A 13,898-nucleotide genomic window follows, 5' to 3' on the forward strand; every position below is an offset into this window, starting at 1 on the left:
TTGGTCAGTGTTTATCAGAGGTGGTCAGTCTGCATTGGTCAGTGTGTATCAGAGGTGGTCAGTCTGCATTGGTCAGTGTTTATCAGAGGTGGTCAGTCTGCATTGGTCAGTGTTTATCAGAGGTGGTCAGTCTGCATTGGTCAGTGTGTATCAGAGGTGGTCAGTCTGCATTGGTCAGTGTTTATCAGAGGTGTTCAGTCTGCATTGGTCAGTGTTTATCAGAGGTGGTCAGTCTGCGTTGGTCAGTGTTTATCAGAGGTGTTCAGTCTGCATTGGTCAGTGTGTATCAGAGGTGTTCAGTCTGCATTGGTCAGTGTTTATCAGAGGTGTTCAGTCTGCATTGGTCAGTGTTTATCAGAGGTGTTCAGTCTGCATTGGTCAGTGTTTATCAGAGGTGTTCAGTCTGCATTGGTCAGTGTGTATCAGAGGTGTTCAGTCTGCATTGGTCAGTGTGTATCAGAGGTGGTCAGTCTGCATTGGTCAGTGTTTATCAGAGGTGGTCAGTCTGCGTTGGTCAGTGTTTATCAGAGGTGTTCAGTCTGCATTGGTCAGTGTGTATCAGAGGTGTTCAGTCTGCATTGGTCAGTGTTTATCAGAGGTGTTCAGTCTGCATTGGTCAGTGTTTATCAGAGGTGTTCAGTCTGCATTGGTCAGTGTTTATCAGAGGTGTTCAGTCTGCATTGGTCAGTGTGTATCAGAGGTGTTCAGTCTGCATTGGTCAGTGTTTATCAGAGGTGTTCAGTCTGCATTGGTCAGTGTTTATCAGAGGTGGTCAGTCTGCATTGGTCAGTGTTTATCAGAGGTGGTCAGTCTGCATTGGTCAGTGTTTATCAGAGGTGGTCAGTCTGCATTGGTCAGCATTGCTTTCATTAGGGCTAAAAGTCGACCAGCTAGAGACCTTTTTTATTTATTATCGACTGGTCAAACGATTATTTCTATCATAGGTGGAGATACAACGAACTACATCTTTAACAGACAAAAAAATCTTCTTTTTATGACATTTTGATTGAATAATACTGCTATCTTTATTATAAACGGCACCTGTTTAAGAGTCTGTACGCATCATTTCAGTCACAATAATGCAATACATTGTCACAGCCGGACCAAGTTACAGTAAAGTATATATTTTAATTCATTCTGCCATCTTCAAAATATATATGGAGATGTTTTTAGCTTCATTCACGCTGGTTTTATTAATCCTGTTTACGAGGTCCTCAGAAATCACTCCGTTTCAATTCTACCTCGATTGTGACGTCGAAGATAGAATAAAACTGGAGATTCCAAAGCTGAAAAGAGTCAGTTTAACAGCCAATAACAATACAAACAATGCGTAGGTTGTGTTCGGATCTGCTTCAGTTCTTGCCTTAGTTCGGCTCAAGTCAATATCTATCAAAAAGAGGTGGAATTAGAGATTGTTGGCCGCGCATCACAACGAGGTTCACGATCTTACGCCTGCACTTTGCGTGTGAAGTCTCCCCCGATCCGACACGGTAACTAAAGTACAAAATGTCTTCCTTGCGGGACTGTTGCCGAATGCTAATAAACGAGTGGAAAAAAAACTTGTGGGAACGAGAGGGCTGGGGCTTGGCATGGCTCCGGGATATTTATCTCTTGAATCGCGCTGCCAATTAAAGCGGTTGGAAAGCTAACTGATCCATAAACAGCGAGCGGGTTCGAAGGCCTGGAGGCGATGTAAGCCAGATAGGTTTATTTACCACGGCGAGGCACGGGGGAGACAATCAGGGAACAAAAGAGGCAGATATGACAGAAAATGGGACGCAAATTGTACTCTATCTATTCTGTACCGCCGCGTTGTCTTACACAGACATGTTTTCATCAAGTCGCCCAAATGAACTCGCCCTTTTGGCACCAATTTGACGCTTCGTTATCGTGCGTCTCTTCTGGGAGATGTTCTGCATACAGTATTTGAATTTTCATAAGGATGCTGCGGTCTAAAACGGCTCGATAATAGTGTTGATTCTACAACTGTTGTAGTGTTGCTAGCGATAGTTACTGTACCGCCACGGAAAGTAAAGGATTCAAATATATATATATATATATATATATATATATATATATATATATATATATATATATATATATAGTTAACCGCAGCACAACATTTAATGGGTAATAAAGTACATATAGCTAATGCGGTCAGTTGTTTATGATAAAGATACCGCATTTTCCGGACTATAACTGGAGTATAAGTCGCACCAGCCAAAAAATGCATAAAAGTGAAGAAAAAAACATATATAAGTTGCACTGGAGTATGAAATGCGGTTGCAAGTGTGAAAATAACAAATAATATCACATGTAAGTCGCTCCGGAGTATAAGTATAAGTATATAAGTATAAATATAAGTATAAGTCGCTCCCCGGCCAAAACTATGAAAGAGACTATGAAAAGACTTATAGTCCGGAAAATACGGTACACTTTATTCAAAATAGTGTATTCTTATTTGGCCAATAAGAATACATTAAATGTTATTCTCATTGGCCAAAAGTTAATTAAAAGTAGTGTACAGCTTAGTAGCCAAAAGTCTGTGAGTTTGCTAAGCTTTTCCTCCTAAAAGTCAAATTCTTAAGTAAAACAAGCAAGCAACATTAGGTAATATTTAATTCAAGACAAGACAACTTTTATTCCAATGTTGCAACGCACAAACAGCATGTTGAAGAGAAATCAATCAAGAACAAAACTTTAAAAATAGACTTATAATGTAGACAGTGGACGTGATAAATAGCAAGTGAAATGACTTAAGTGTATTGTAATATCATATACAATAAGTGGGTATGGCTATAATTATGTACAGTGCAGTACACGGACAAGAATACACTTAATAACAAATAACAAGCTCAGTAACAAATACATCTTCACAACTACTGCTCCAGCTTCGGCGGTTTGTTTGCCAGAGCGGGACGGTGAAGTAAAAGTCTTGTCTGGTTGTTGCAGGAGATCGCGGCCATCGCCAGTGACAGGAACTGGAAGGGAATCGCCATTTCTCTGCTGGTGATCGTGGTGGTTCTGTCTTTCATCGGACTGTCCATCGTCCTGCTCTCCAGTGGTCAGACGCTAATGTATACACCACTTCTCCCATCGTTTTATCTTCATCTTAAATTATTTTGTCCTTGTCATGCTTTACTCAGACGACGGAGGAAAGCCCTATGTCGTTCCACTGACGGTCGACGACCTTTTTGACCCGAACTTCCAGATTCATGATCCAGACGCAAAGTGGATCAACGGTGAGTAAAATGTTACGTTAAAAGTACATACACGAGTATTTCAGCATAAAAGAAAAGTCAAGATATTATTATCTTGTTCTTTAACTCTGTTTGTATTTTATTACTGTGAAGTGCTTTGTGAGTCTTCCTCTGTTAGATATATGGAAATTAAGAACTATATTGAAATAAACAATACGCGGGGTCGACACTAGAGCACCACCTGTGTTACTCCCCCCCTGGGTTAACAATATATAAGATTATTACTATGTGTAGGTAATCAATGTTAACTATTATAGAGCACTAGATGAACATTGTCCAGCTAAACATCAATAACCTCAAGAGGCGGCGCTCGGTGACTAACTATAGAACTCCAAAAAGATCAATAAACCAGAATGACTTTGTGTGGTTTAATAAACAAAAATATCAAAGCAATGAATTATACATTAAGTTACACAGGCTGTGCCTGGAATCAACGTAGTTACAGGGAATGGCGATCCTGAAAAATACTTGAATAATTCTTTAAATTTTATATAGAATAAGGGAATAAGGGAATCTAAGGGAACCCACAACTCTGCAGGTTTCAGCCACTTTTGGATCAGTCTTTTGTGTCCTGGAGATGTGGATCGTGGCCTCCTCTTCGGGTCACTTAAAGCCGACCGCAGTGTGCTGAACTTTGTGCAGGGTCTAGTGTTCAAAGGTACTGAAGAGTCCACTGAAGCTGCACGGTGCTGAGAAGCTGCATTCTTTAGCTGAGAAAACATAACTTTAGCTATTGCATGAATGTGTAAGTGAGAGACTAATGAGCCCTAAATTAAAATATAAGAACTTTGCCTTTGAGAAACGTCTCCATAACTGCTCATATGCAGAGGGACGTTTGTGCTTCACCACAGGAGCCATGCCCTCTGTGTTGTCCTCACAGGGGTCTTTGAGGGTCGTGAAGACAGCGTTAACTGTCTTAACTTAACATTCTCTTGCTCAACTGTCATTTTTATCCAGTTATTTGATGCTTGTAAGTTGGATAAATGTCTAACTATAGTCTCAAAATGGCACTTCCTCTCTGAAGACTTCCTGCTTTGTCAAAGTCAATATTTGTGTCTTTTACGTACATTTCCCTGCAGTTTTCCCCTTTGTGTTTCAGTGTAAGTGAGAATCTGGTTATTTTGGCTTTGATTGATACTTATGTGCTGTTCAAATGACATTTACATGAAACTTGGCAGCCCAGATTGATTTAGTCCTGTCATGAAATAACATAACGCCCCACTGGACTCGAGCTGTCATTGTTTTATCTGTCAGAATCTGAAGTGCAGACGGACAAATATTTCCTAAATGAATCGTGGTGTTGGTCGTTTTCCCTTTCTTAGTCCCTTTCAGGCCCTCCATCTGTCCTTCATGCTATTCTGTGGATAGTATTAGATTTAAAGGCTTTATCAAATTGAAACTGGGGACGATTTCTGCTTTTAAAAAGATGTCCGTTTCCTCCGAGACAGTATAAATCTGTAAAAATGTCTTACCTTTTCAATCTAAAGCTCCTTTCACACTTGTCCTGACGTGGTCCAGGTAGAAACCTGGTGTAGACTTGGTTTGGTCTTCTTCTTGCTCTGGTTTTGAGGTTTCAACTTTTTCCCACGGGGTTTTTTGTCGTTTTCTTCCTCGCCGAGAAGGACAGGGAATGCTGGGACATTTATTAATTTGCTATTTTCCTGTGAAAATGTTTTAATCTGCATCTCTATTTCATTGCCACCCATCGAAGCAACTGGTGTTGTTAGTTTGGTGTCACAAAAACAAATTGAATTGGTTTATTTCACGGTTTAGTCACAGTTCAGTCCCAGTTTTGATGACAATATATTGCAATTTAGTTTTAGAGTAATTTATTTGCCCTTTGTCGGTTGAAAACCACATAAGAAATATTGTTAAAAAAGCTCAAAGTGCACATAAAAAACAACCAAATAACAAAATATGTGAAACTGAACTTTCCAAGCACCAGTTTTGCTATGTTTTTTAGATTTTTTTTATTACACTTTGAGAAGAAGCCGAATTCCAGTCGGGCACTTTTATATCAAATCCCAGCTGTCTAAACTTGATTTTCAGATTCAAACTCATATTCAAAGTACTATTCAAATGTAATGTTGCCATATAATCGTGCACTTGCCTTCGTGTTGCAGATGAGGAGATCATCTTCAGGTCGTGGGACGGCACAGTGTGGAGAGCAAACACTCACAACAACGAGAGCATGAGCCTCCTCCTCAGAAACACCACTTTTGTAAGTACTTAATATGTGTACAAAAATCTGAAATATCACTACATTTACAGTAGACCAGCATCTAAGGTTGTGTACTGTATATGTACATGACTAAAAGTATTTTAGGTTTTTATCCACAAAGAAAATTACGTGGGCACAAAAGTTCACAAAAAACAATAGCTTCACTCCTGGACAAATGATGGATCAGCAGCTTGTTCATTTGGAGCCGGTATTTCGCTTCCAGCCTGGTGCTTCTTCAGGGCTCAGATTGTTGACTCCCTCTAGATGCACCTGTGGGCGGTTCCCTCTAGATGCACCTGTGGGCGGTTCCCTCTAGATGCACCTGTGGGCGGTTCCCTCTAGATGCACCTGTGGGCGGTTCCCTCTAGATGCATCTGTGGGCGGTGACGTTTTAGTGACATCACCAAACGGACCCCGCAGCGTACGTGCACATGGAAACGAGCCTCGCCTTTGACAACAGGGACACATTCAAGACACACCTCTCGTGGTTTGAACGAGAGGTCAAAGAAGCTGTGCATAGATGATCTTTGAGGCCATTGAACTCACTGTATACAAAGCACTGCAGAGTTCTCACACGTGGATCTGAGCGGGGCGAACGGTTCCCTGGGTAGAAGTAGTAAACGTTTAATAGTAATTGTCTAAAATGTAATCAGTGTGTTACTAAGAGTACCATAAGTTACCAAATTATAATGTTGCAGGTGAATAAAAAACAGATGTAAAGATCAGTCCTTACTGCTCTAGTTCAAATTTGTTTAAATTAGTTTGGAATCTCATATGCAATAAAATGTTGTCCATGACGGGAAAAAAGTAATGACTTGAACTATAATGTGCTGTTATTTTGTCGTGTTTTCAGGCGACTTTCAAAGCTGCAAAGTTCTGGGTGTCTCCGGATCTGAGCTTCGTCCTCCTGGCATACGACGTGAAACCGGTGAGACGTTCTCCTCACTCACTCCGTCTCTCTCTGTCTCTCTGTCTGTCTCTTTCAGTCTCTCTCTCTCTCTCTCTTTCTGCCTGTCTCTTTCTCTCTCTCTTTCTGTCCGTACCCAAAGCAACACAAGGTCTTTTTCCCTGACCCCTGCGCTGGGTCCGATTGGCTCCTCTGGTTCGTGCTTGTCTCGAGTTAAGACGACTTGATTCAACTTCAGTTCAACAACCAAAGCTGTGCTCTTCTGTATTCTAGCACTGGCCATTGTGCATGGATTTATAGTTGGACTAGTGGCAGAGAGCAGGGTGTGTACATGTTAGGATTTGTTAATGCTTCTTGATAATCTAATTTAAAATACGTTTTGTGTCTAGAAAATACCCCGGGGCTGTGGTAGTTTGTATTAGGCTAAAGTTATTGGAAGTACTGACATTATCTTTCTAACTTATTAGCGAATACAATACAGTTTGTTTTTGATGCAGATGCAACATTAGAACCTTGTTTAAAAGCTCATTTGTGGATGGTATAGACGTACTACTCCAGAGATAGTATTGCATGGAATGTCCTTATTCTGGATCCCAGGTAAAAGTTACTACAGTATCAGTGAAAATATCAGAATCAGAAAAGGTTTATTGCCATTGTCATTGAACACGGTTTGCAAACAGAGGATCTTGTCTCGTTGTTAAGGTGCAACATAAAACACTGAATAACACAATAATTAAAATAATAGCAATCTTCCATCTGCTGTCCCGCATTCCCCTCTCACTCTCACCCCAGAAGCAGTGAAGTGCTCAAGGACACAAGGACAGTTTGCACTGTGGCCCACTGTGTTCTCCCATCCAAGTACTAACCAGATCGGGCATTGACAAGTTGGTATGGCCACCCTCCATCTTGCACTCCTCTTGCTCGAGCTTCCACTGCTCATGTTCTTTTCTGTCATTATAAGAGTTTTTAGCAAATATAGCCAGTGATGTTGTTGTTTGTGACTAGCTGCAATCTCGATCTGCCTCTCTTCACAACTGAGATAAATCACATGCAGTGCCCCGAAAGCAAATGACAACCATTACCCTAACAGTAATCCCAAACAACAGAGCAACAAATATAATTGTGTATATATTCATATGAAGTCTATTTTATTTTATTTGTAAAATCTAAATTTTTAAAATATATTTTGCTACCATTATTATTCAGTGGTGTAGCAAGTTCCTAGTTATTAGTTCCTAGTTATTTCTAAGGCCTAAAAGTAACACATGAGACAAGAATCCTTCTCCTCACTGGCCAAGGACCTCGAAACGAAAATGTTACAAAAAATAAGTGCAGTTACCGTTCCGATTCATCAATTGTATATAGTTGAAATATTGGATATATCATTAGTCGTTATTACATCATAAATAAATGTGTTAGTGAAATGAAGGTGACCGTCCGTCAAACGCTGATAAATGCAGCCGGTCTTGCTTCTTTTGTTCCAATCTCGTAAAACATCCTTTTATCAGAGCACTTTTAGCCCCCATGATGTTAGTCCCAGATAGGACTCCCCATTTCCTCAGCAAAGCGAAAAACGCTGTCCTTGTCGTCCAATCAGACGATCCTCGCGCTTCCCACGGTGTCGCGCCTGAAGATGTGGCGTTTCCCCCGCGGAGCTCGGACTAAATGGCAATGTGGCAGAACAAACAGTGGAGCGGGCGCGCGTCCCGGCCCCATCACGGGACGGCGAGTGTACACAGCACCCGCCTTATCAGCACCACCAAATCTGCAGCCGCACGGGTCGACACGCCGCTCACTCGTCCGGCTTCAGAGCTGTTCTGCGGGATTTAAATCACGCCAGAAGCAAGCGGGTTTGGAATGGTTGTTAGCATGAAAAGCACAGTGCAGGTGTAGAGGGACAAGTATCCAGGTTTTACAGAGAAAAAGTCTAAAAAAGTACGTTTTTCAGTGGATAGCCATGTTAACAATCTGATTATTATTATTATCTGATTTCTGGAGTGATCAGATTAATGAAATGACAGGCAAAGCAGTAACTAGGCCTGTCGTGGAAACACAATTTGAAGCTATATTAATGCATAATGTGGAAACTACTTCATGCCACGGACGCGATTACCATAAAGCAGAATAATCCCGGTAAATATTTGTTTAAATGTACTGAATCGTTAAAATAATACAAGAGTAAAAAAATATCATAATGAAACGGTAATTAGCCCTAGACGTGAGTTGAAGTTATACTTATTTAATATATGATCATTTAACAAAGAAATAATAAACATAACAGTTAGGGTGAAAAGCACAACCGCGTGTAGTTGTAGAGTAACCAGTATCGAGGAACAGTTTTGTATTTTACAGAGAAAAAGTTTTAAAAAAGTACTTTATTCAGTGGATAGCTATGTTTAGAATCTGATTAATATCTGATTTCTGGATTTCTGACTAGGCCTGTCGTGAAAACACATTTTGAAGCATGATATATTACTGCAGAAATAATGAATGCACAATGAATAATAATGCATGGACACGATTACCATAAAGCAGAATAATCCCAGTAAAAATGTATTTAAATGCACAGTATCGTTAAAAGAAAACTATAGTAAAAAATATCAGAGTGTGACGGTAATTAGCCCTAGTTATTCAACCGTCTACTGCTCGAATATCACCATTTAACAAAGAAATAACCAACATTTCCCCACAAATATTGAGCCCCAAAATACATTGTTCCATCTGTAATTGATTGAACTTGAGACATAGTATTGTGCCACGACCTTGCCACAGAAAAGTACTGCACATTTAAGCTGAACTTGCCTTTCCCTTTGCTCTAATTCGATCTGATAGGAAGCCGGTGCGATCGTGAGTACATTATATAATCCCCGTGGTGTTGTGACGGGGTTTGAATCCAAAAGACGGTCCCAGCTGTTCAAACAACGCTCCAGAACTCATTATGATTTCAGGAGAGCTCCTCTGTCCAAACAACACGCCGCGGCCGCTATCGCACCAACCGACGCACGTTTTTGGATGGATTGAATTATGCAAATATTTGAAATTATACCCTCAAGCTCATTGCGTGGTAGTAATAGTTTTTTTTTTTTTTTTTTGCAGCAATAAGTGGGATTTCATGTGTTTTTTGTCGAGATCTGTGGAATTGTGATGGCGAGGTGAGCTGGAGTGCAAGGGAAGTGCATGACTCTAATAAGCTTACACGCGGTATTTTCAATTTCCCTAATAAGATCTGCAGGTGGACGGAGCTTGTATGTGCAATTAACATTTTTGAGGCAGGCAAATCAGGGGGATTATTTAGAGAATTTGGACAGTATTCCAAGTGAGACTGAGCAGGTATATATAAACCTCATGTTTCAGGTTTACTGTTCTATATAGACGGATTTACGAGTCACCAATACTGTTATTCACGTCTTTCATAGGGTAAAATGGATCCATCTGGGCAATTTTGATTATTTAGTTGGTTTAAATTGAGCATTTTTGATGATACATGAATTTAAAGTCCATAAATCATCACCACTGTAGGCATTCAATTGTAGTTTCATTGTTGAAACGCAGGTAGATACAGAGGAAAAGGACAGATACTTATAGGAGTTTAAATAGAATCTCTTAATAGAAGAACTCTTATAAACAAAACTCTTATAAACAAAAACACCAATAGACAAAACCTCTCATTTCCTAATAAAGAATGGAGGGGAATAAAATGAAAACAGCTAGCGTAAGACAATATGATACTAATAATAATGGTAAAATAAACACTCATTTTAACATTTTCATCAGTTATATGCACATGAATGTGACATTATTGATATATTATTGATGTATAAAAAATGACATATTATGCTAAATTGACATCTTTTGACCACGTTATATAATTTTTCCCTCATCAAACACATACCTGGAGTTGTATTTAACACAATTTGCTCTTGTTCTCCCTGTGAGCCTCAGAAAACACTTTAATTTCATGTGTTTTTAATGCAAAAAACTCATTTCAAGCAAAGCCACAAGCCATAGCCACAAGCAGAAGACAAACCCTCCTCCAGAAAAGTCGTCCTGTGCGTTTAAATAACCTCCACGGCGACGGCGGGAGCAGCAGCAGGTGGAGGACGGGTCGGGCGCACATTTATCCTGGCGTGTTCGGCCTCGGCTCTTCTCTCAGATCCTGTCGCACAGACGTTTTCATCATTGGTCTGACAGCGGACAGTATGGAGAGTAATGGTCCCGCTCCTCCCGCTCCGTCTGCCTCCTGGTCCGGATTTATCATAATCACTCCTTCTTTCTCCCGCTCTCCGTTACCTCGCGGATGCATGTACGCCATGTGCTGTTCTCTGCCTGTCGTGGAGGTCAAGGTTTTCCCAAGTTCCAAGTCGATTATCGATACATTTACAGTAAGAGAAGTGAAAAACAAATACATCCCGTTTAGACTTCTACACTGCGTATCCTGGAGACTGCAATTATATCCAAGTTAGGGCTGGACAATATATCGAATGTTAGATAATATTGTTGTTTTAATGATAATGCAACTTTTGAATATAGAGTACATTGTTCATATTAAAATTATTCGACAAAAGGAGCTGCTTAAAAATACAAAAGAACAACGTTATGTCCTAAATAATAAAGGTAAAAGATGGTATTCTGTAACTTTTTGATACATTTTGCATGTTTTTCTGATAATTAAACCTCAACTAACACGCTTAAAGACAAGTTTTAACTCTTTTTTGTTGGATTGACATAAAATCATCTGAATATTTTCATCATGATACTACAAAACTTATCAAGACCTTCATGTTTGTCGGTTCTGTTGGTCAAAGATATGACATAAATGCTGTTGTAAAAGCAGCATTGCCACTGTGCGAGCTAATTGTAAAATGTTTTATCAATCTCAGAATAAAGAGCCTGATACGTTACTAAATCTAGAAAAAGCAGTTTTAAAGTGACGCACACGACAAAACTCAAGGCAAATGACATTGGACCAAATGGTTTGTGAGAACAAGGAATAAATTATATAGATCAGAGTGATTAGAGTTACTCATTGGGAAACATGTTTTACAAAAGCTGTGACATGCACTAATTAACCAAACGTGCCAGAGAAAAGGTTGAATTAAAAATAAATTTGTCTAATTAGCAGTTTTGAACTTGAACTGGCCAATTAAGGTATTTCTCTAGTTTGCTGCTTTTTAACTTTGTATTTCACTTTCATTTAAATCATATTATTTCAGGAACATCCCACACACGACGCTTCCATAATGATGAGATTATATAGTCACAATTATAGGCACACTATTGAAATACAATCAAACCCATTGTAATTATATATTTTTGACAGTATTAGACAAATAAATGCATCTGCAGCTTTCTTTCATCGACAATGTTCATAAAGATAAAACGTTACATAATGAATAATGCTGTAACATGCTATTCTATGTCTTTATTTGTGTGACTTATGAATAAAATATCACTTAACACAGGCATATCCAAACTAGGGCCCGGGGGCCAAATGCGGCCCTCAGACCAATTTTTGTAGGCCCTCCAGCTTCCTGCTATGTCGGCCCAAACAACAAAAACTAGTACTTTTTACTGTGAAATTGGGAAAATTTAGGCATATTGATGTTATACCAACCTAATTATTAATGTTCCAAGTATAATTAAAGGTGTGGAGGCTCATCGCAATTATGTCAAATGCAAAATTTCGAATGATTCACTTTGTCATTCAACAAATTCGACATTGTCAAGTGTCAAGTTTCAAAATGCGGCCCTTGGTGAAAAAAAGTTTGGACACCCCTGACTTAACAGAATACTTTTTACACCTTTGACAGTGGAACTCTTACTTGAATACATATGTTGGTTCCTTTTTCGTGATTAAGTCCACAAGTGATAAAATGTTGTTATTTGCACATTTGAGGTTGTGGCACCGCTCCATCATACGATCGTGGTCAGTCCTTTGAAAATACCCAATTCTGTGCAATGTTTTTTATGTTTTAGCCACTGAATCACTGCACTGCACGTGTATTTCGCCCTATGCGTTTGTAAAATCAAGCCTAAGAGTAAAAAAAAGTATTGGAACTACTTGCTTAAAAAAAGAGTTGTCCTCAAAATCCACTTTCAAGCCTCAATCTGTCATATTTTATTCATCAGCATCACCGTCGTATTGTCATAAACTGTGTGAGAGCTAGAGCCATTTCAGGACATTTGTTTTAGCTTAAAACAAAAGCTCAAACTATTGTCCAACCTTAGATGACCAAAACTGAATTCAGCTCCGCTCTGTCGAGACAAAGTGCCATAAAAAGTGAAATGTGTTATGACTTCTTATCAATCATTTATACAACGCTGCACTTTATACTGAGCCCTGGAGTCGTTCACTGTCATTCACCATAGGAAGAACCAAAAAAAACATCAATATCTCGCTCCCAAACTGTCAAACTGTTTTATAAAAATATGACAAAATCTAGCAGTTGATCTTAAGTTTTTTCCCCCCAAAAAACATGTTCAGAGGTAAAATAGAAAAATGCAGGTTGCACAGTGCGTTCCCTCCATTGGATCTTTAACCCAAACGATCAGCAGCTGCATCGTGCCATTGTTATGCTAATGCTAAAGCTAATTTGTGTGAATTATCAGGCTTTCCAATCATTAGCCATATGAAAGAAACCAGCCATTATTCAATCACTAAAGCATAAAGTGAATACACAAGCTTCTTTTCATAGCTTTGGACTCTACGGAATTATGAAAACACCATTTATAGTTCTGTACATGATTCAACAGTATTTCAAAAAGATTAAAAGATATTTCAAATAATGTAAAGTATGGTCTCTGCAGATTATTTGACATTTATGAGTAACATAGGAAGACAAACATAATTTCATAATTATAACACCTGAAATGTAACCTTGCTTTATCAATATATAATCAGTTATCATTATTTTGTATTAAACTTGGACTTTGAACATATTCCACAATAATAATATATATATATATATATATATATATATATATATATATATATATATATATATATATATATATATATATATATATATATATATATATATATATATAAATATACGGATTTTCCTTGGCATTTTTAAATGGGGAGGACGAAATAAAAATAAAAATTACATTTTATTTTCCCATTAACAAATCACATTTCTACCATCCAAAAGTCAGAGTTGAATTTAAAAAGAAATTTTTATTCTAAATAACTTTCTTGGATTCTTAGAATATAGGCCCAACTCCCACCTCTCTACATCATCTACATAATTATAGTTATCAATGCAAGACATTGAACATAACTTATACTGCGGTGTACACAAATACCTTCAATGTCACATAAACTAACTGTTTTATGGAAGGTGGAACTCACAGAAATCAGACAGAAAGTAGTCCCAGACTGACAGCTTCTCAGAAAATTAATCATCCCAAGTCGCTTTGATAAACTTTATTGAGTCTGGACAGGAACACAAAGTGTGCAATGAATAAAAATGTCTCATTGAGCAGCTTAAATTTGGCCACAGTGATTTGA

The 13,898-nt window shown here is 38.6% G+C and overlaps 1 protein-coding gene across 1 annotated transcript in view; it reads left to right on the forward strand.

Annotated features, from left to right (window-relative positions):
- Positions 1 to 13,898, forward strand: part of LOC140359958 (inactive dipeptidyl peptidase 10-like) — a 126,552-nt gene that overhangs the window by 75,489 nt on the left and 37,165 nt on the right. The window contains exons 2-5 of the mRNA XM_072445213.1: positions 2,953 to 3,064; positions 3,147 to 3,242; positions 5,384 to 5,481; positions 6,335 to 6,409. Coding sequence (XP_072301314.1) covers positions 2,953 to 3,064; positions 3,147 to 3,242; positions 5,384 to 5,481; positions 6,335 to 6,409 — 381 coding nt within the window. The remainder of the gene's footprint in view (positions 1 to 2,952; positions 3,065 to 3,146; positions 3,243 to 5,383; positions 5,482 to 6,334; positions 6,410 to 13,898) is intronic.

This window comes from Eucyclogobius newberryi, unplaced genomic scaffold (assembly GCF_026437365.1).
Source record: "Eucyclogobius newberryi isolate DKJ021-1_F unplaced genomic scaffold, fEucNew1.0.hap1 SCAF_14, whole genome shotgun sequence".
NCBI lineage: Eukaryota > Metazoa > Chordata > Actinopteri > Gobiiformes > Gobiidae > Eucyclogobius > Eucyclogobius newberryi.